A 22,652-nucleotide genomic window follows, 5' to 3' on the forward strand; every position below is an offset into this window, starting at 1 on the left:
GAGACGTAAAGCATCTGCTTATGTGCCCCTTGTCACTGTTTGTCTCTGGTATGGGTCGTACTTCAATGGGTGGTTTCCCCAATGTCTCTCTAGTGCTGACTTGAATTGGTTTACACTGGTGGCTGAGACTGCTGCTTCTGGTAGAGCATTCCAGTTATTTATGCTTCTCACAGCAAAGGCATTTTGTCTCAGCTGCAGTCTAACTCTTGTTTTCTTCAATTTCAAGCTGTGGCCTCTGCTTGACTTAGACTTTGTCTTACTATGAATATATCTCCAAAAACTCTTTGTGTTAAGTTGAACTTCTGATGAAAGCTTCCGTTCAAATTCACGTTTAGCGTTATTTATCATTCTTGTGGCTTCATTCCTCCTTCTAGCATACACTGCCTTTGATTCTAGAATGCTACTTCCCTTGCATCTATCCTTCCGGTACACATTCCATGCTTTGTGTTTTTCTTTAATACTTCTTTTTACTTCCGCATTCATCCATAAAGGCCTTGGCTTCCTAGAGGCAGGAACCGCCGGTACGAACTCCTCAGACAGTTTTTTAATGATGTTCATAAAAGCCAAATACTTCTCCTCTACATGGTTAAGATGATAAATCACATCAAATAATCTATTGTCTTCCGTGAACTTCCTCATCTGATCATATTTTCCCTTGTAGTAGGCGTATCGGGGAGATCTCCTCCTGTCTTCTTTTACAGTTATCAATTCAAAATAACTCTTTCTTCAGTTTCAAGCTGTGGCCTCTGGTGTTGCTGCATTCAACCATGTCAAAGAATTGAGTACTGTCAAGATGATCTATTCCCTTTATGATCTGGAAAATCTGAATGAGCTTGGCTCGTTGCCTTCTGTATGCAAGGGTGGGTAGCTTGAGGATTTTCAGACGTTCTGCATATATTCCAAATAAATGACGATGGTGGGGTAGCAATCTTGTTGCCCTCTGTTGTACTTTCTCAAGTAGGTCTTCATCCTTTTTGAAAGTAGGAGACCACACCATATTGCAATACTGAGTGTCGGTCTTATTAGTGCTTTGTACAACTTGAGCCATCCCTTCTCATTCAGCACCGAGAAAGATCTCTTGATGATTCCAAGTTTGACATTAGCTCTTTTGGCAAGCTCAGCTGTTTGTGCACTGAATGTGCAACATGTCCAACGTTGTAAATTGTATTGCTGAATAAGGTAGGGACAGTAGTAGAGTTTACTCTAGTCTAACTGTTAGAGATCTAACTAGCTGGATGTCTATACACACAGCCCTGTCACTGTCACTGTACACAACACTTCACACGCCGTCTCACTGGGTTGGGCTAAAATAAAGGACTGCCCTCACTCAACATGCCCAGTATCGTTTTTGTGGGTAAACTCGACTCTGCCTAATGGGTAAAGTAAACTCCTTGTAGAAGGAATTGAGTCAACTAGATTCTATCGTAAGTAACTATATGTACACAGCCTCAGATTATAGGGTAACTTAGCTATACAGAGCCCTGTCACTGTACACAATGCAGCGTCTTCTTGGTATAGGGGCCAAGTTTACCCACAAATACGGTACCCTGTTAAAGACATCAAGTGATAGGAAGGTTACAGGATATTTCTCTAGATAGTCTAGATTGTTCCATTAAATTCAGATGAATCCAGCAAGTGTTAATTTCAGTACCGTACTTAATCTTTCCACTCCATGCAGATCGCAAGTCAATGCTGAAGGACGATGACACGGTGTCTGAGGCGGACAGCACAGATTCGTTCTCCACCAGTCCCCCGAAGAAGGAGAAGGCCGTGACGGGGCGGGGCGTCACCCTCGGCATGCTGATGGCCGACGGAGTGATGGAGGCGGGAGAGGGGTGCTTGACCATTGAGTACCTGGTAAGTATGATAATTCACATCAAGAGAATTATCCCATTAAGCCTGCCTCATTCCCACTGCAATTTCTTGTGATACAATGTTGCATTACAGAAGATTGCCAGATGACACACAGTGCAACTGGTAGTCTGGAGATACAACAGCCGGCAATTTTTAAACATCCTGCAATGGAGAGCAATGCAGCATTGCATGAAATTGAGCTCAAGTTTTGTGTTGAGACGCATCACAAGCTGTCGCCAGTCAAACTCGCACAGTATGAGACAGGCTGTAGGGAAGCTATTTCAAAGGCGGTTTGTCAGCGAAGCAGAGATACAGGTTATAGTAAAATTGACAGGTACACCTTCTTGTAGGTAACCCTGGAAGGACATGTATTTCATACACATGTATGTTTGTTTAGCATTGGGTTTTATTTGTAGCTGTTCACTGTTACCCCTATGTGCTTGCTTAATTGATTTCATGTGAGCTAACAAGAATACAATTGATGTTTATTACAAACATGAGGATAAACAAAAGCAGAATGGTTGATCCATTTAGCATTCTAAGCAGGATTGCTTATCTTATGTGGAGTCTTAGCAGCATATCAAAGGAGATGACATTTATATAATTCTTTATCCCGGTAGGATGAGAAAGCTTTTGTTGGTTGATCAGCATGTGCGCACCTGTAAAATAGCTGCGACTGGCTGGAATGCTTCCCAGGGAGTGGAGATTGAGCACTGTCAGTGCTGGTTGGAAATAATGTATCTAGTGACCGGGGTAATAATAGTCTGGAAAGCGCATTGAGATACTTAACAAGTGTGAAATGTGCCATATAAAAACCAGTTATTATTATGATATCAATATTTATAAACCTTGCTGAAAATGTCATTGAGCTGTTGCTCTCAATGCTGTTACTATAATTTTTCATCAAAAAAATACTGTATGTATTTTTAAAACAATTTTCCTCAAATTGCGGTTGTGCTATTTTGAAAAATGTTGCAGAATGAAGACATATCATGCAGTATTTACTTGTTTTACAGCAGTTTTGGACCATGTTGATTTGGGACCTGCACTGTGGTACCAAGATGCTGCAAAGAAACCTAAAGCAATGAAATGCCAGCACAATGAAGAGGAGATTTGTGCAATTTATGTCAAGACTTAGCTCGTCTCGTGTAACATTTTGTTTGTATCATCTTGCCGCTGTCTCTATGTAGGGACGGAAATTCACAGCAGACCTGATGGAGAATGGCAAAATCTTCTGGCCCCAGGAGAATCAGGTTTTCAACTCGCCCAGCGCGTGGGCCATCCACATCAAGTCCATTCTGAACCCTGGAAAGCGATCTGGGTGCGGCTGGTCTTCGGTAAGATCGATGGAACATCCCACCGCATTATCTATTTGTTTTTAAATCACTGCTCCCAGTGTTAAAAAGTACCTTTAAATTTAGGAATGAGAACTGCAGTGACAGAATGAAAATGAAGTGCTATCCCTCAGCAAGAAGCAAAGGCATTAGTTACCCCGCAAAGAAGACGATGTACATGGAATAAGTGTAGCGCAGGGTACAAGTTTGGCTTATCGTCCATTTTATGAACTTCAGTTGATGTGCAAAATCTAACTAACAGTATCTCCTCTTGTCTGATTAATTTTGCCATGCATACCCTTGGATATAAAATTGTACAAGAGCTTGACAGTAATGTGATGGAAATGACATTTGAATGCTCACTTAAATTCTTTTTTTTTTTTTTCAGGTGAAGTACAAAGGGATGAAACTGGACATGGTCAAATCTCAGTGGTTCAGGAATATGAAGATTCCCTACTTGGTGAGTTTAATCTTCAATTCAAGTTGAATAGAAAATACCCAAAGTAAAACAAGATGCAAAAGCAAAACAATAAAATGAAAGTGCTAATTCTTTTGTGTGTAAAAACCCTGCAGAAATTGATATGACCATCAGTTGTTGGTACCAATATACATGACTTGTGTAGTGGGATAAGGTTGACAGGTTGACAGGTTTTCAACAAAATTATTGTGAAAGACCAGTACAAGGTTTTGATTGTGAAGAGTTCAAAGCAAATATTGAGTTGTTGACAGTAATTGTATAAGTCACAATGTATTTTGTTATTCAAACTTTGTTATTCAAACTATTTATAGTTTATTATTCAAACTATTCAAATTCTGTTAAAAAAAGATTACTGACACCCTTCTTAGTTAACCTCAGCCACACTCAAGTTAGCTATCGCGAATGTTTATCGTCCTGCGTCCAAAATGTGTCATCTGTTGTCAGTTGTGTATTTTGGGTAAACTCGTTTTATAAATGTTTTCAGCATTTTCTCAAAAAACCCATGGTGGGCCTCAGGTGGACCAAAGCACCAAAATCAAGAAATGTTTGAAATAAATCTTCCTCTGGTTCAGGGCTGTAATGGTATGCTAAAAGCATTCGCAATATACCCCATCATTATGCAAGAAGCAATTTGTAAACAACAGGAATCTCCTTTAATTATCCAGGATGATGAGAATTCCCATGACAACTCGAGCCTGCTTGAAAATGGCAGCGACTCCCCAAGCAGATTAGCAGGTAGTGAGGCTGACGAGGAGGCGCTGGGCAGCGACGAGAAGAGACCACACCCACCTGTGTCAGAGGTCGTTCGCCGTCTCAAGCGAAAGATTCCAGATGAAAATGACAGTGATACAGGTGAACATTCTGAAATAACCATTTTTTTTTTGGTCTCTATGTGATGCTGAAGTGGATATTTTCGCACTACTAATTTTTTGTGCTCGACCGGGTAAGATGAGTTTTGCGTGTTTTTAATTTTACGGAATCAAGACAGCAACTACTGGAACATATGGCATGCAAAAATATTTGCGTGCTTTTATTTTTGCGTTGTTTCTGGTTTGCGCAAAATGTGCAAAAATTTCAACACTACAAAAATGTCCACTTTTACAGTAGGGGGTAGTGGTGTGTGCTTTAGCTGCACCACTTCACTAAAACTGAATCAGAGAAGACTTGTGTTTGTGAATGTGTGATGTGAATGATGTTAATGTATTTGAGGTTTCTGCAAACACACTTGAACCATGTTTGTGTGTGTTTTACAGCCATCATCACCCCTGTCACTAGCTACAGTCTCACAGTCTCTCAAGTGTCAGCTCCTGGAAGTTGTAAATTCATCATTCATCATTCTCAAATGATAGCATGCCATGGGATGGGGATGAGACTAATGGGATGCATGGGTACATTTCCCCCCCCCCCCCCCCCCACCAATGGGCCTTATATCTAGCTGAATAATTTCCCTGTTTCTTGTGAATATGTTTGAACTTTGGACTTTAAATGTCTCCATTGGTTGTTGCCTCTGTTGGGCAGTTCACAAGCAAACTTGGATTTCAGGAATAAACTGTGTGATAGAGGTACCAGTTAGAGATGCAAAAATGTGAACATATTTGGTGAATCTTTCTATTTGCCACGTTTGATCAGGTGCATGTCCAGAGACCAAGGTACAACGAATTGAGAATTTGTGAATGATGGTCTTCTTGAAAGGCATCTTCCCCCTTGATTCGTGAGTCGTGATTCACATTATGTTTATGTTGTATGTCACATACAGGCCACCACAGGAAGAGGAGCGGTGGCTATCCGATGCATACCAAAGTCGTTCAGTATTCTTCCCTGGGGAAGAAGAGTGAAAACAGGTCAGTGTTTGTGATAAATTAGCCTTCTTTATACAACACCTTAGAATGATGTCGAATTGTGATTGGCCAAGAACATGTCACATGACATTCAATAGAAAATACCTATCAAACTCATTGAGAGTGACAGCTGTGCAATAGGCCCCTGGCATGGGCCTATTGCACGGCTCGAAGGTACTATAGCACGGCTTCGCGGAGGCTACTAATGCACGGCCGCTCACACTAGCAAAGTGCCAGCAAACTACGTGCTGGCCGGCTGCGCTGCCGGTAAGTCTCACAGATCTACGCGCGGCGGAGTACTGCAACGTTAACGTGTACGCGCAGCTACTTTACCTAGCTAGTTGCATGTATTGCAGCCTTACCTACGGCTGTGTTTTTACTTTTGACTGTGATCTGCTATGTGGACCACAGTGATCCCAAAATCAAGACTTCATTTCAAGTTGAGAAACCGCAATTTGATTATTTTTCTGTGTTATACAAAATCATTTTCGGAAATAGACAAAGTCTAGACCTACTACTAGATCTACCGACATCTCAAATCGGCCTAACAGTCAGGCCTAACTCGATCTAACGTTAGTGTAGAATGGGTATAGACCCTGCAGAGTTTGTGATTCCTGTGACTTTGTGGTCGAATCATGACAGGTGTTTGAAAGCAGTACACTGGGTGGTTTACAATTCTCGGCCTAATTGTTACATTTATTTTTGGGCCTTCCTGAGTTGGTGGTCACTAATTTAGTACTGTGATTGTGGACAAGGTGTTGTATAAAACGAATGATTTATGATTTTGTTCGTGCATTGGGGCACGTAATATCGCACTCGGCTCGAGATTCGCCACTGGTCTATTCAACGCGGCGCTACGCACCTTGTTGAATAGACCAGTGGCTTATCTCGCACCTCGTGCGATATTCATGCCCTAATGCACTCACAACTCATAAATTATTTGTATACTATTCCTCCTACAGTGCATATAGTAGCTGCATTGACAGTCACAATAAAGAATGAATACTGGAAATGCAGAAATATTCATGGTGCATATTTGTCAGTATTTTTGGCTCGCGCAAATTCTTTGACCCGCAGAAAAACATTCACAATTTTCTACATATAATTTGAATGGGTGGAATTGTGCTCTTTATCAGTAAATACCTCCCTGGTATGCCTGTGCGCATGTGCCCTATGAGGTGGTACGATTAGCAGGATTCATTTGAAGGCATGTGCACATGCTAGTAGCTTCTGTGTAGGCTGTGCATTCAAAAGGATTGTGCAGCACGTTTGGTTTCATACAGGGAAATGGCAAATCAAATTTTGCCTTGTTCTTTTGTTAATTTGGTAAAAATGTACAAGAAAGCAATTGTGTAACACAAATTCAAAAACCTGCAAACATCTTTTTGAGTCACTTGGTGAGAAAACTTAATGGCGCAAAAACATTTACGTTTGGAGTATAAGTCTGCCTTTGTTACAGAAATGCCTTTTCCAAGCTAGAGCTCCTGCCATGGTTGGGGGGCGGGGGTGGGAGTGCTTGTGTATCTATCCTTGTGATGAATCAGCCTTCTTGAAGATGGTGAGTTTGTGTTATGTAAGGAATGGGAATGATGGAAGTTTGTTTCCTTGGTAAATTAGCCCTTTTCAAAGGTAGATGCAGTTAGCCTGTTGCAGTTGGAGAATGGGAACAAATACAGGCCAGTGTTTGTGATGAAATCACAGGTAATTGCCCTAACCTTTGCCAGGGAGAGAGAGAGAGTAAACAGTGGGTTGCATTCTGTAATGATTAAGTCCTCGAGGAGATAATGGTCCTTAACCCTTTCAATGCCAATTAGTCAAATGTGCAAAAATTTTACAGACATATCAATGGACAGGGAATCAACATGGCACACAGAGGGTTAAACAAGCCATCCATTTGTAACGTTTCATTGAAGTCATCAGGGAATGACAGTCCCACTCTGTCCCCTGAGAAAACAAATTTGAGAGAATACAGTGGTAGCAGCCATTTGCTAATTGCCTTACTATTTTTTGGCCAATTTACCAAATCCTCACATGTTATTGTCATGATTTTTAATGGTCCTTTTTGTCTTCCAGACAGTGTCTTTTGTCTATTTCTTTCTTTATGCTTTTAATTGCAATGTTTTCCACTACAAATGACTTTTTAATTTTCCCCCTTATATTTTGATTTTGAAGATTTACATTTTCTTCTCCAACAATGGCATTGTGATTTGTCTCTTTGTTTTTGTGTCCTTCCTTAGAGCTTCCTGCAAATCTGCCAACTTAGTCTGTTTTTATCATGTCTTGTTCTTATTACTGAGCCATATTACTTTTCTTTTTTTCCCTCCAAAATGAGAAAATGTGGCTTCATAACAACAATGTTTGTTGCAACTGATTTACAAATTGCCCTACATCGACGTAAATAATTGTTAATCAGTTGCAATGAAAACATCTCGACGGAAGAATTTCATGAATTTAAACAATGTTTGTTGGTTTTTTTTTTAAATTTTGATTTTGCATGCTTCATGCATATTCAGTTTCTTAATTTCATTACTTAAATATGCTTTGTCTTAAGAATTGTTTTTTTTTTTTTGTATTTCAGTTGTAATTTTCATTTGAGAACAAGTACGGTTGATGGTCTGTGAAAATATGGCAGACCCATTTCCATCATATTTTTGTCTTTTCATGTCAATGTGTCCGTTCCTTCTCTTTTTTATGTGATTGCCAAACTCTGTGTACAGGGATCCCAGTATTCTCGTCAAATGTCTGTCTTTCAAGGAGCGGGGAAAGATGCAGCCTTTCACCTTCTCCATCACTACCAATTGTCTTCTGATCGTGGTAAGAAATGCAAGATCTTAGTATTCTTATTTTTTTTTAACCCATTGAGAACAGGCTGATTTTGCTACAACATGCATTTCCCATTGACACCTGCCTGAGTATACTCGGGACTTGTCCTCAACGGGTTAACGCCTCCACCCCAAAGGTTGTCGGAGGCATTATGTTTTCAGATTGACCGTCTGATTGTCTATCTTCCACCCCGTGTCACTGCAGTTAAAGAGAAATGGTTGATGAATTTTCTTGGTACCTTGCCCAAGTATCCTTCATGAGGTGTGGATGGACTTATGATATATTTTGGGCAAAGGTCAAGGTCAAGGTCAAGGGTCATGGAACTTTGGCTACAGCTGGCACTTGCTCAGCTGTAACCTCATGTGGAAATGACTGGTTGTAGTATAATTTGGTAGGGAAGGTACAAATATTGAATAACTACGAGTGGATAGTAATATGCATGATGTGATAGTGATGAAAGGTCCGAGGTTGTGGTCAAAGGTCACAGCACTTTTGCCAAAATCTGTCAGTTCCTGCCATTCTTTCAGCAGCCAGTAGAGGTGAAAATTGACAATTATACATGTGTGCATGGTGATGGTAGGCGGTAAAAGGTCAAAGTCAGAGGTCACTCTACTTTAGTTAAAGATATTTTTTTGCATCAGAGTAGTGATATTGTCTGTTAAAGAGATCAGAATAGAATATATTAGACAAATATACATGTATGTGATGGATTCTAAAAGGATATGCAAGAATTATCTCCTTATCTCACTGCCTAACAGATTTGAGGTAATATTTGGAAGTACTCTGTTCTGAGACCAAGCTTTTCATTTCCAAACCTCTTGTGGTGGAACAAGCTGCCACATATCATGTATTGTGTACTGTGTGACACAAGAGTTCTCCACATTTGTTTATTTCTTACTTTAGTCAGATAGACTACATATGTGTCTGAAACTAGAACTTGCACAACTTGCTTGCATGAATCATTGCAGTGCTTTAACAGATGACAAAGTGTTGAAAATATGACCAGATTGGAGCGTGCCATAAAATATCTGATGACATGATTCACTTCTTTTTATTTTTATTAGCTTAAAATTGTAATAGTTGTTGATTTTGATTGACTATGATATTTGTTTATTTATTTATTTGTTTTTACTGTAGGACTTCCACTGCCATCTCACTACGAGTGAAGTTTTGGGCTACCTGGCCGGCAAATGGGATCCGGAGTCACAACGTGAGTACAGCCTTAGAAACAATGCTTATTACTCTGCCACATGGAAAAGGCTTCCAGCAGAGCAAGAAATGTTGATCAGATTTTGCTTTAAGAGAAAGTTTAGATGCAGTAAGTCATGTCATATTTTTTTTCGTATAAATTTCACAGTGGGGTATACTTGAAAGAGGTATGCTCTCAGCTTTGTAGTGACATGTTAATGTCGCTGAATGTTCACAGAGGTGTGCGCAATGTAATTTGATGGGGAGAAAAACAAGTGGAAGGTTTAACCCTAAAAAGACTGGGGGGGGGGCCTAAAAGGCCCCCCCCCTCGACATTTCGCGCGATTACTCAGCAACACGCAATGCTCTCGCCGCGATGCTTTATGACTTTTTTCTTTCGAGTTTCCCGCACATTTTGACACCAAATTTGTGATGCCCGGGGGTACGGTTCTGAAGATACATAACTTTTTGTACATGCACGTGAGACCGAAAATGGCTCAAAAATGTGATTTTGTGTACAAAGTCAATACAAATTGAGTTTTATCACATGGTTCATATAAATATGCTTATTTTTACTCTCAATGGCTAAAATCAATTTGTTTTAGTAGTATTATGCTTCAAAAAGGGTCTGCCACAAATTTTGCTGAAAAAAACAACAAAAACAAAAGGTCGAAAAAACAAAGAAATACATAAGAAATTCATAAAACAATAAAATAAATAAGAAATTAATTTTGATACCGAATTTTTTTTCAAGTACATTTGCTAAGAATGCTACAAAGAATATCTAGACCACAAATGAGCACTTTTGGAGCTTTATTTACTGATTAAGATAAAAAAGTCTGATTTCTTGCATAAATTAGCATAATTAATCAAAATAAAATAAAAGAAGACTATTTTGGAAAATTTAAATATACGATCTTGTAGATTACATCGCACACTACCATTGTGCAAATTTCCGCGGCGATCGCGCGATCCACGGCCGAGATCTTAAGGGGGGGCCCTTTAGGCCCCCCCCCCCCCCCCCCCCAGTCTTTCGAGCTACCAAAATAGCCCAGTCTTTTTAGGGTTAAACGGCAATTCTTCAGCCCGGATAAATATATATCAAACTTTCTCTTCAAAAGCATCTACCCTTGATTGCAAGGCTTTCTCTGTTAATGTGTAATTTTGTCTGTGTATGCCAGGTGTAACCGGGAGAGTGTGTTTCAAGGGGTGGTTTAATGCTGCTGTACCGTGCTGCAATCAGGGAGGTGTTAGAAAAGGAGAGACAACTCTTCGTAATTCATGCAACACATGTTTTGGTTCAAAGTGTTGCAATGGGATGTCTAGCATTCCACTATACGCTTTGAAGTCATGCTCTGCACCGCTCTAGTTGCAAGGCGAAGTTCGGAGACGAAGAACGCATTTCACCTTTCGTTGAATTACAAGCTGTATTTTCCCGTAAAATTTTAAATGAAATACTCGAATTGATTAAGAGTAGTTTAGGAAAGAATTCAATATTATAAACATGTATTTCTAGTTTCTTCGTAATGCGCAAATTGAAATGAAATGAAAATTAGGCCATCTTAAAAACCTAATATTTTTCTATAATGCGCACATTTCCGTTTGTTAGTTTTCTATCCTTTAATCTGGGATATTTTGATCTTTCAAATAAAGTACTCCGCAAAAGCGTGCACCAGCGTGCTTTTAAACTATTTGCTGTTGAAATTGTCAGTTTTACACTGCATTTTGATTCGCTGCTCCAATTCAAGGTACACAAATTCATTGTTGCCATCACATTGAAAGAGAGAGAGCGAAATACAGTAGGGGCAAATATTTCTAGATGTGAAAGCGCTAGTCCCGATTATTGATGCTCTCTTTTGTCAAAGCACCTGATTTCCACCTGTAGTTAAGCGCATAACTTCTCGGCGGTGCCGCGCATGACATCAAAGGAGAGCAGGAGTTGTCTCTCCTTTTCTAACACCTCCCTGCTTCAATCAGTGCAAAGAGATTGGACGTGCAACATCATATGAATAGCGCACTAGATCGAATGCACTATGCTAGATTGGGTGCAAATGCATGATTAGCTGAAGTGGATTTTCCTTTACAGGGGCAGAAAAATCAGAGATGAATTGCACGGGAGCTGATTACATTATGGCGTGCATGTAGTGTAAACTAGCGATAACAAAAGACTGTATGTGCCTTATATTCTGTGGGATTTTTATTTTCACGAAATAGTGCGAGTCGGGTGCTATTCATGAATTAAAACATGCAATATTTTTATACTGTAGTGTTTTAACTTTGATCCTAACACGAGTGTGATGTGCATACGTATATGTGCTGTATGCAGTACATTGTCATGTGTTGTCATTCAGGCGAGCCCAAAATTGCCTCAGGAATATGCTGTTTACGACTTGAATATGCTTGCATTCCCAGACATGAGCATTCTCCAGGCCTTCCCCTGCCGCTGCCGCCTGGGGGACCAGAGCGGCGGGGCGTCGGTGGAGGCGGACATCCAGCGCTCCATGCGCTCCCGCGGCCTGCAGCTGGTGGGCTGGTACCACAGCCACCCGTGCAGCCCCGCCCAGCCCTCACTGCGGGACATCGCCAGCCAGATGGACCACCAGCTGAAGCTCAAGGGGGACGGGATGTCCTACCAGCCCTGCGTGGCCCTGATCTGCGGTGAGAAATTCTGAGCGGAGATGTATTTTGATATGATTATATGATGTATATGTATATTCATAAATTGTGTGTGTGTATGTACAATGGGATATCTTATACGATTGCGTATTTGTGCATTGTATGTGTACTCATGTATATTATGTGTGTATGTATTTCTTTCTGCTTTAATACATAAATACATACCAGTATCGCATTCAAGGTTGGTAGATGATGAAATGTGATATGTTTATGTGGAGAGATATGTTAGATTTATACTTTTGTATGTACATACACGTAAATAGTGAGGCATGCATACCACATGCACACGACAAATATAATTATATGTGTAGATAGATAGATATTCATATTGATAGATAGATGGAGAGAGAGAGAGAAAAAAAGGAAATATAAACTAAACACCTAACTTGATTATGATTTCACGTCAAATATTTTATGAGACATCATCCTGGTGTGATAATCAACCATGATTCTTGGATTTATTACTAATAACATCTGTGTATATTGGGCAATACCATTATCCATGCTTAAGTATGGCAGTCAGTATTGAAGAGAAAATAAGGCTAAGAGTTTTCATGCCTATTGTAATATCTGTTCTAATGTCCTCTTTTCCCCTTTCTTCTTCTTGTAGCGCCATACAACTTGCACAAAGCCACCAAAGATTCTCAGATGAAGGCTTTCTGGGTCATGCCACCTGCTGAGGTAAGATACAAAGCCTCATCATTTCTCTCTACCAAGAACCCCGGGGGGTCATTCAATATGAATTGCTCGTCTATCTTGATGCCCAGCAAGTAGTGTAGGATTTGTCGTTACAGTTTAGTTTAGATAGTGCCTGTGGTGGTATGGTCGTGGCTGCATCTCTGTCTGCTCTGCCATGGACGTCACTGCATGTTGGCGATCGCTGATGCAGTAAGCCTCCTCCAGCTCCCTCTGTGGTTGCATGAGTGCAGCAAGGTGGATGCTGTCTTACCAGCTATCCCAGCCATTGTGGAAAGGAAAGTGAGCTATTGTCGTCTGTGTGATCTCTTGCCGTTTACAAATCCAGTCGGGACGCGATGTTCCATTTGCCTATTCAGCACGACGTGCCGAATAGAACTGCATCTGGTGTTTTCCGATGGTTAGAGAGCAGCTCATGTTCAGCCAATACCATGTCTAGCACTTACGGATGTATGCTGAGTGATAAAAAATCTCGAGGCAACAGTCCATCACAGCTGCAGTGACTGTTTGCGTAGCAACAGGTTAATCTTGTAGGCCTTGGTTCATAATGTGCTCATGCAGTAACCAAAACTGCCACAAGGTAGAAATCATATGAAGCTGTAGGCACTCCAAAGTCGTAGGCACTCCAAAGTTATTAGCTTCAATCCTTGATCCACATAGAAGTGGCCAGCAGAACATTTTGCACAAAATTAATTGACCTGCATATCTGTCAGAGGGTACCACAGATGAATAGGAGCAGGATGCCTTTCCAGAGGAAAGCAATTAGATGAAACAAGGCAACTGTTAGTGTTTGTTTCATCAAGATCCAAGTTATTGTCACTTTAAAAAATAAAAAAAAAGGAAAGAAAAGAGGGAGATTATCCTGTGTTTCATTCAGAATTCTGGGAGCAAATGTAGATTCATCAAGATCCGAGCTATTGTCACTTTAAAAAATAAAAAAAAGAAAAGAAAAGAGGGAGATTGTCCTGTGTTTCACCCAGAATTCTGGGAGCAAATGTAGATACTGAAGATTTGGTATTCATCAAGGGCTGACCCAATACAGTTATAATGAAATTTTATAAGTGAAAAATTGAGCAAATAAAATGGGATTCCTTTGGGATGATGGAATCCCATTTTCTTTGCTCATTTTTTCACTTACAAATTCTATACATTTATGGTCAGTTTTCCTTTGTTTGCATTTATTGTAATGAAATTTTGTTACAATGAAATAAAGATTCAGGGCCAAAAATTATTATCTGTGTGTATTTTTATACTTTATTTGTTTGGCTATAACAAAATTTCAGTGTAATGAAAGAAAACTTCTGGCCCCCGAGGGCTTCAGTATACAACGGGGGTCATCCAAATGTTCTCTTTTATCACCTTCAAACATTGACTGAGAGTTCTCCCCCTTTTCTCCTCGTCCTTCCCAAAAAACAGGACAAAGCCAGTCTGTACGGCATGCCAATGGATATGACTTTCTCCTGCCAGCAAGATATCTTCCTCACACAGGAAGTTCTTGCTGAGATGGTGAGTGTCGGTTAGACCCCATTTGCTGTAGGTTCTCATTGTAATAGATGAGCTTATTGCCATACCTGTTTTTAGCCGTCCTCAGGCGCCGGTGTCTGTTTGCGATTCATTTTCCTCCAAATTTGTTGGGTGTCATTGATAATTTCCAAGTTAGACTTGTTGCTTTGATTGTGTTATGAATTGATGAATGGGCAAACGTGAGTAAAGAACCTTGTTCAATCAACTACGTATTATGTGTCAGGTCATTGATAGAAGATCCTGGTTGGTCTATCAAGTTCAAAATCCTACAATTTTTATTAGTTTGGATGTAAAAGTCTTGCAAGCATTTAAATTTGCATTGTGATTCAGATCCCATAATTTTTTTTTTTTATTACTATTTTTTTTTGTGTGTGGGGACTAGCATAAATGTTTGCAATATGGTTACTCGAGTGAAAAGGGTGTTTTTGTTTTTATTCCATGATGCAAAGTGCAGATCAGCTGCAAAGTCTCTGTCACTCTTTAAGGGCATTAAAATCTAGAGATTGGGTTCAAACTGTACTTACATTTTAAGATGTTGCAGTTTGGTATCCACTAGAGCCTTGCCAGCCATAAAGTCAGATATTTGTTTTTTCTCTGTGAAAAAACAAAGCAAATAAGAAAAGAAAAAAGTATATATTTGAACATGTTGTTCTTGAGTGAAGGACTCTAGAAAGGAGCCCCCCCCCCCCCTTATTCTCTCTCTGTTTTGTTTGCCCATGATATTTGCTTATCATGCCCTTCCTACATATTCTAATTAGTATGTTTGTGTCTGTTGGTGTGATAGAAACATCTCGTAGAGTACTACAAGGATTGCTCGGACATGGTACAGCTCAAGGAAAAGTGGTTCGAAGGAGACACGTTCCTGGACAAACTGAAGGTGAGGCATCTGGACTGTCGATTTCACCTCGTTATAACTGGTATCTTGTAAGCATAGTAAAAACAGACGTCATCTAGATACAGTAATAGAAAATCAGTTTACCTCGTGAAAAGAGGAACCTCATGGAAAGCGGAATATCATTGTAAGCTAGCTCGTTAAAACAGGGTTTTCCTCTACAGACCCTTTTTTTCTCAGGGTTTTCCTGTACAAACCCTTTTTTTTTTCAGGGCACAGTTTGCTGTCAGAAAAGAAATACTACAAGGTTGTTTAGTAGAAGGTAATATCCAAATAGCATTGTCGTCCTTATCTTGCTTAATAATGACTGTAAATGCGGGAATGGAGTTCCTTGTTGACTCCCCGTCTGCTAACCACATGACCCAAAATTAAGTGACGATCCCTTCCCACGTCTTCATATCTGTCCCCAGGGCTCCCTCTCCAAGAAGTTTCCCAAAGATCGGTCGGACAAGAGATTGCTGGACTTCATCGACAGCATTCTTTCATAGCAGAGGGTTCAGGGTATGTTGTGAGGGCGCGATGTGATGTACCCCTTTAAGAAGTTGACAAAGAAGTCATTGAGGATGACAACAACATGGAAAGGCACTTGCTTGCCAGTGTAGAAATTCACCCGAGGCCAGAACTGAGAGTCTCCAATCAAGCCCCGTTGGAGTTTCCTCAATTTGAGAGCCAGAATGTTTTGCATAAATGCCATGCTCCTTTTCTAGGCAAGTTTTTTACATGTGATGTGAGCAATTTTGGAAGACCTGAGATGAGTTTCAATCTGCGTATGCCTCACGTTTATCATATAATTGAGCTCCAAAATAATATTTGCTACCCTACTGCCTTTATTTGTTTATTCCTTTGGGTAGTGGTTGAAAAGAGAGGATGTCTTCTGTCAATTATGCAAGTAGCGATTTTCCTTACTGTGAGGCTAAGCATTATGAGTTCTCCCGTGCCAGATTTGTGATTGCGTCAGCAGACTTATTTTGGGGGGAATGGCGATATGAGATATGAACCAAATAAACTGTAGACTTTGTGCATTTGTCTTTTATTACCCTTTTTGTTTTGTTACCGCAAATTCTCCTTTTTCTTCTCTCTGTTCAATTGGTTGTGTGAAACCATGACCTGGTATGCTTTTGATTAACTCTGATGCCCAGCATTCTATCTTTGTTGAAAGATGAACTGTTGCTGTGTTCAGACTGCTGCAAAGACAAAAGGGAATTACTGTCATCGTTTTATGATGCCATCATGCTAGTATGTACCTTTCTTGAGGAGATGATCAGGGCGAAGAGCTAGACAGAAAAAAAAAAATGTAAAAATTTAAGAGAAAATCAAACACTGCTAAATGTAATCTCGACATGAAGCTGCGGAGCTTCGAGATCACAACAAGAGTATTCATAAATGCCAGAAGTACTAACATTCAAGTAATGCATGTGTGTGTTTTGAATGTCCATCAGATGTACAGGTCTAATCTGTAGGTTAAATGGACGTACTGCCTTATTTTAATGCCTGAATGAAGTGATAGTGCCATGGTATGCATCTGTATGTCTCTAATGTTGTTGTGGGTTGCTGTTGTTGTTTTACTCCTATGGGGTTGAGAGAGAGATGCTCGAACTCGTATTTTTTTTTTCATATGAAGCATTGTCTTTCCTTATTCACAAGTGAATGTAAAAGAGCAGTCTGCACTTTTTGTGTGGAGAAAAAAAAATAATGTGGAAGGGGGTGGGAGGGGACTTTGAAGTGATTGAAAATGGAAATAGTTGTATGTCTTTTGAGTTTGTCATGTATTCCATTCATTCCTCGTGAGAGTCCATTCAAGGAGTTTATTCTGTATTCTGTTGTAAAGTAAGGTTGATGACCATTGTTTTTATTTTGCCTTGTTTCTATACCTTTGTAAAAGCTGCCTTTGTTTTGTTTGTGTGTGACAAGTTTGAATCAAGTACTCTTCGATACTCTTTCCAAGCCTTGAGAAATTTAAAGAGGATGCGTGTCTGAAATAATGGCAAAGAGAGAAATGTTTGTATGAAATACAAAATTTGCAACTTCTTATGTATATATCTTGTAAAACTGTGTAAATAATTGAGTTTATGATTTCCAAATCCATGTATTATGACAAAGAGTGTGTGTTGGTTGTTTGTTTTTTTCCATACTGCTGGCGCTAATGCATGTAATTCTTCAAATTTCAAAAAAGTCATTCCATTTAAAGTCCAGGTGATGTGCAGTGGAATGTATTATAAATGTTGTAACATTGTCTTTGATATTGTATTTCATTCCATAAGCCTAAAGTGCATTCAAAGAATTAGAAGTACTGTACACTTTAAGTATGTTTATGCTAACTTTAAGATTATTCAGTCACATAATGTTTTGGCACACCTTTTGTGTGTGTGTGTGTGTGACCGAATAGCTTAATGTTGAATTTCTCACACAAGTTTGATACTGTGCCGTAGTTTCTTACATTTCTTTTTTCAGGAAACCAAAAGAAAGTATTCATTTACATTTATGAAGTAGATCCACCCCCTGAATAGTTCAAGAAATCGTTCATTAAAGGGCCAAAGTTTCGGAAATAGTTGACACCCTGTAGTCCCACATGTTGACAGTGCCATTGCAAGGTGTTCCTGTGTCATAACTAGCACTCTCAGAAAATGTCCTAGGAACTGCAATGTAATGACAATCTTTATGAAGGCTGTTTCTAACTTTCTCTATTAAAAGAAAGAATGAGAAAATAAGTAAAACCTGCTTGGCAGGTTGATTTGAAATGTTGAAAATATCTTGATCGTCACATGCAACTACAGTCTCACTGTGTGAATTATGTGTCAAAGCCTGTGATTTGTCTTTCAGGAAACTCTGTTTGTTACTTTTTATAAAGTTTTTTATAAAGTGTCACGCAGGGAGAAAATTATTGACGTTAATAGCGTAAGCGCCAAACATAACACCTGTACATATGTGTACAGCATTGTGGGTATCAAGCAAAATATTTAACAATCTTGCACTGCCTGTATCTGGTAAAAAATCATGGTTTCATGGCAAATTATTTGTTGTTGTTTTTTAAGTTCATGGCCATACACAGTGTTGGCGATCTGCAAGTAATGTGATGCTAGGAATTGTAATGTTAATAAGAGAGGCAGCACACATCCAGATCACAGTGACACAATGTCACTTTTGGCATCATAGATATTAGTTACGATCAGAAAGTGATCCTTACTCTCGAGGATGAGCTAACTTCTAGGATAAGTTGTATGGGGGGGGGGGGGCAAGTGTCGCATGGTCGCAGTACTAACAAAATCGGCCGCGCAACACTTGGCCCCCCATAGAACTTATCCTCGAGGTTAAGGATCACGGTCAAAACATAACTAATGTAGGTAATGGATTAGATTGTTTCATGCATTGATATATTATGCAATTCTTTTACTTTCTGGAGAATGCAGAATAATAGGCTTTTGAGAGATTGGCATTGTGCTCGTTTCACTAATATCAATTATTATTTTTTTTTATGCTGTGTTCTCAGGTTAATGGGTAATCATGATACAGAGTGGATTTGCACTGCAGTATTTTCCTTCTTCCTGAACATACCTAGTTTGTGTTTCATCGTTATTTTGTCATTAACTCTGCAGTGAAAAAAATGAGGTGAAACAATTGACTTTTAAATCAGGAACACAATACATGTACATGTACTTCATTTGAATGAGAGTCTTTTTTTTTTTTATATAAGTCATTTCTTATTTTGAGAGAGTTCAAAGTACTGGTAATTTTTTTAATCTGCCTTTAATCTTGATTACTGTGACTTCCACATTTACTTCGTACATGTAGCTCTGCCTCAGACGGAAATGAGACTTTATTATAAGTCTATACAAGTTATGTGCCTTCCTCTATATTGAACAAATGAAACAGATTCACATCGTTCTTCAAAAAAGTCTTCTGACCATGCAGCACAACCAAAGCAGTGTAGTAATCAAGACATGATGTAAGACATGCTAAACAATGGAACCGATTAGTGCTGTTCTGGCTTTCACTCTTTATGCGCCATGTTCGCACGCCCGACTCGGTGGACAGCATGCCAAGTTTGCATATTCTGCTCAAATGCACAATCCCACCCAAAGCAATCGATAAATCGCCAAATGCCATGATACAATGAATGCGTTTCTCGCGATTCCATTCCCATCACTTATAGCATGCATTTTCTGTGGTAATAGACTATCAAGCGGTGTTCCCTACTGAATTTGCAAGTAAATTCTAAGTTTCAGTCACTGTTTTGAGTGCAAAAGTCATGCCTCTACCATTGGTCATTTGAAAGAAAAACAATCATAAATTTGTCATACAATTTACATTGCAGTAAGATCTGGCATTTTCTTACCACTTTGCTCTTCACGTCGTGTCCAGGGTAATACGAATCCATACAAGTTTCATAGATTTGAACAACACAACGTTTTCCCAAAGGATGACTACATTGCTGTCTCAGAATAATGTGGCACATTATGGCGTTTACACCATGGCACATTAAGAGTTAATTGCAGTGTTTCTCATGTATAGGTGCTGAGTCTGGAAATTTCCTTTTCATTGCCTAGTTATTTCGTTTTCTTGTGCATAATGATGCACTTCAGATTTTTAAATTGAGAAATATTGATTTCAGTGTGAAAAGGTGAGATTGCTTCTTCTGTCTTCTGTGTCCAATCCATTATGCTGACATTACAGGTTTAATTCCAAAGATTCTATTCAATCTATTACGAGTAGACAAATCTTCCTCTGTAAACAGACCAAAGAGTATTTGAAACTAAGGAAATGAACTTGGAAGAATACAGCTGTTTTTTGAAAGAGTGTACTGTACAAGCTGAAATTTTCTCGGGGGTTTTATTTTCGTGAATTTCGGGAATCACCTTTAACTGCGAAAATAACAACGCAGGAATAACTAAGTTCAGTTAGACCCACGCAACTGCGAAATTAACAACACGCGAAAATGTCCTCCAAGTAGCAATTCGCGAAAATATCTTTACATGAAAATTTCAGCTCGTACAGTATTTCATTCCACTTCCAATGCTTGTAATACCATGCATCCCGTCGGACAGCATGCCTCAAGACATGTTGGTTTCTCTGCCAGTCTGCCAGAGGGCCTATTTGCATTTGTGAGATAAAGCTGTTCATAATACCAAATGATTGCTCTCCATAACATAGTAGGGATGCTCTCTTACATTAAAGGTAGGGAATACCTTTTACAGACCTCCCAAAATGCAGCAAAACATTAAATATGAACCTCAGGGGACTTGTTTAGGCCACTGCTGAGAAATTTGGAAGTCAAGAGTTATCTACAATTTGAATAATGCACAAAACTCAACTACTCAGTAGTTCTGTGTGTCAGCCACACTTAAGCCTTTTTGTTGCAGTCTTCTGTATTTTTTATCTATAAATACAAATCTAAAAGTATAAGAGCTGATGTAATAACATATAGAGTGTGTGGCAAGAATGTATATAGAAATGTGTGTAAGTTTTGATGAACTTTCTTAACAAAATATACATGATGGACACACATGCAGTGCATGGTTCTGCAAAGGTAGCCTAGTAATGTACTGGAATTTACGGTGAGCCCCGAAAAAAATTCAATTCAAAATCTAACGGTCAATAAAAATGTACTAAATGTTACTTTCCACTTTCAATACTTTATGGGAGTTTCTAAAATGATACTCTCTTCAACATACCACTGTATTTATACAACTCTTCATTTAAGGCATGCAAATGGGATTCCCTACCTGTAATACAATTCTCACTGGGAGAAAACTTGATACAAAACTAGGGGGTCCAAATGTGCCGTTTAGAATAAACTTGTTGTATTTGTGTGTGTTTTAACATCCTTTACAACTGACGCATGTAGTACCCTTAACGTAATGTAGCATGGTATGATGGATAGGTAAGTCAAAAAAACATAATGAGGATGTTATGGCCAGATGTGGATCTTATTGAATACATGTGTATGGTGTTATTTTACCCGAGTGGTTTATTGACCATACTGAGATTGTCCAGAAACAAAAATCAATTGCACTTTGTCATTTTACTTCTATTTCTCCCAATGAACTGTTGGTGGTTTTTTTTTTTTTTGTTGATTGCTTGAAATAACAGTTTATGCCTTTCAACTGAAAGAGGTATAGGGCTTAAAGGAATTGTATAGTTTTGGTTGAGTCCTAACCTCAGGTTTCTAACATTTTTGGGTTAGATAATAATGAGAAATCTCTTATGAAATGTGAAAGAGCATGAAACACCAAGAGAAATTCAGTGTTTATTTAATGAAAATTGGTTTTGAAATGGCTGAGATATCCAAAACAGAGTGATCGTAATAATAGGTGGGACCCACCTTTTATTAGGATCACTTTGTTTTGTTTTTGGATGTCTCAGCCATTCAAAAACCGATTTTCATCAAATAATCTTTGAATTCCTCTTAGAATGGTATGCTCTGTACTATTTCATAAGTGGTTTTGTGGTATCGTGCAAAAAGTTGAAAGCCCTGTCCTCATCTCCACCAATATTATACCATCCCTTTAAAAAACAACAACAAACAAACCTGAATTGAAGGATAGTGTATCCCAATAATCACTTGCAAATTTCAAGCTGCTTTTTTAAATTCTTAATCACTGCATTTTCTTTTAGTGTCTTGACATCTGAACTTTTTTTTTCCATTTAATGTTTGCAAAGTTTCAAGCTTCTGTATGGCATTGCTACAATACCAGTGTATTCTTTCTATTGTAAACTTGCAATTTTGATTATAGTATTCATTGAATAGGAAAGTCCAGCGATCATATGATGAGAGGATAAACCTACTCTTAAGAATTCATGCGGAGATTGAACTCTTAATTCACTGTGGTACATTTCAGTTTTGTTGTATTTTTTTTTTGTGTGTGTGTAGAATTATGCATTCCTGGAAACTACTGTCAAACAGTACTACTTTCTGGATGTCGTGTGTTCCTATGCAAGGCAAGAATAAACATAAATAAATTATACAAAAGTAGATTTGCGTTTACCGTGTCGCTTACTAATCTGTTGTCTTGTGAATGTGACAGTGATGAAACATGACTCGTAAATACCGATACATGCACGCAGCTACAGACGTGTTTCATGTGTTTGTGCAATTTTCTTTTTCCATTAACCCACACACTACTGAGCAGGAGGTCCAAGGTTCAAATCCCATATCTGCAGCAGTTGTGTCCCTATTCTGGGCACTTAATTGTCGTGGCCAGTTTCATCATGTTAGGAACTTGGACATATGTAAGATTTCAACACAGGTTCAACACAGCCTTTCTTGACACATTGAATACCATCTCCATAATATGGTCAAGACTAATTACCCTGACTCTATCCTTGAAAAGGCTAGTCAGCTATGAAATGAA

The 22,652-nt window shown here is 39.0% G+C and overlaps 1 protein-coding gene across 1 annotated transcript; it reads left to right on the forward strand.

The window, feature by feature from the left end:
* Positions 1 to 1,684: 1,684 nt before the first annotated feature.
* On the forward strand, positions 1,685 to 16,014 carry LOC139735944 (MPN domain-containing protein-like). The gene is made up of 12 exons (XM_071646698.1): positions 1,685 to 1,857; positions 3,045 to 3,191; positions 3,577 to 3,648; positions 4,332 to 4,518; positions 5,423 to 5,507; positions 8,222 to 8,318; positions 9,465 to 9,537; positions 11,928 to 12,173; positions 12,802 to 12,872; positions 14,304 to 14,393; positions 15,196 to 15,288; positions 15,714 to 16,014. Exons 1-12 carry the CDS (start codon positions 1,690 to 1,692, stop codon positions 15,789 to 15,791), a joined length of 1,407 nt encoding a protein of 468 aa, XP_071502799.1. The 5' UTR covers positions 1,685 to 1,689; the 3' UTR covers positions 15,792 to 16,014.
* Positions 16,015 to 22,652: the final 6,638 nt, after the last annotated feature.

Source organism: Diadema antillarum, unplaced genomic scaffold (assembly GCF_040938485.1).
Source record: "Diadema antillarum isolate AM-2024a unplaced genomic scaffold, OU_Dant_1.0 seq00000611_RagTag, whole genome shotgun sequence".
In the NCBI taxonomy this organism is placed as follows: Eukaryota; Metazoa; Echinodermata; class Echinoidea; order Diadematoida; family Diadematidae; genus Diadema; species Diadema antillarum.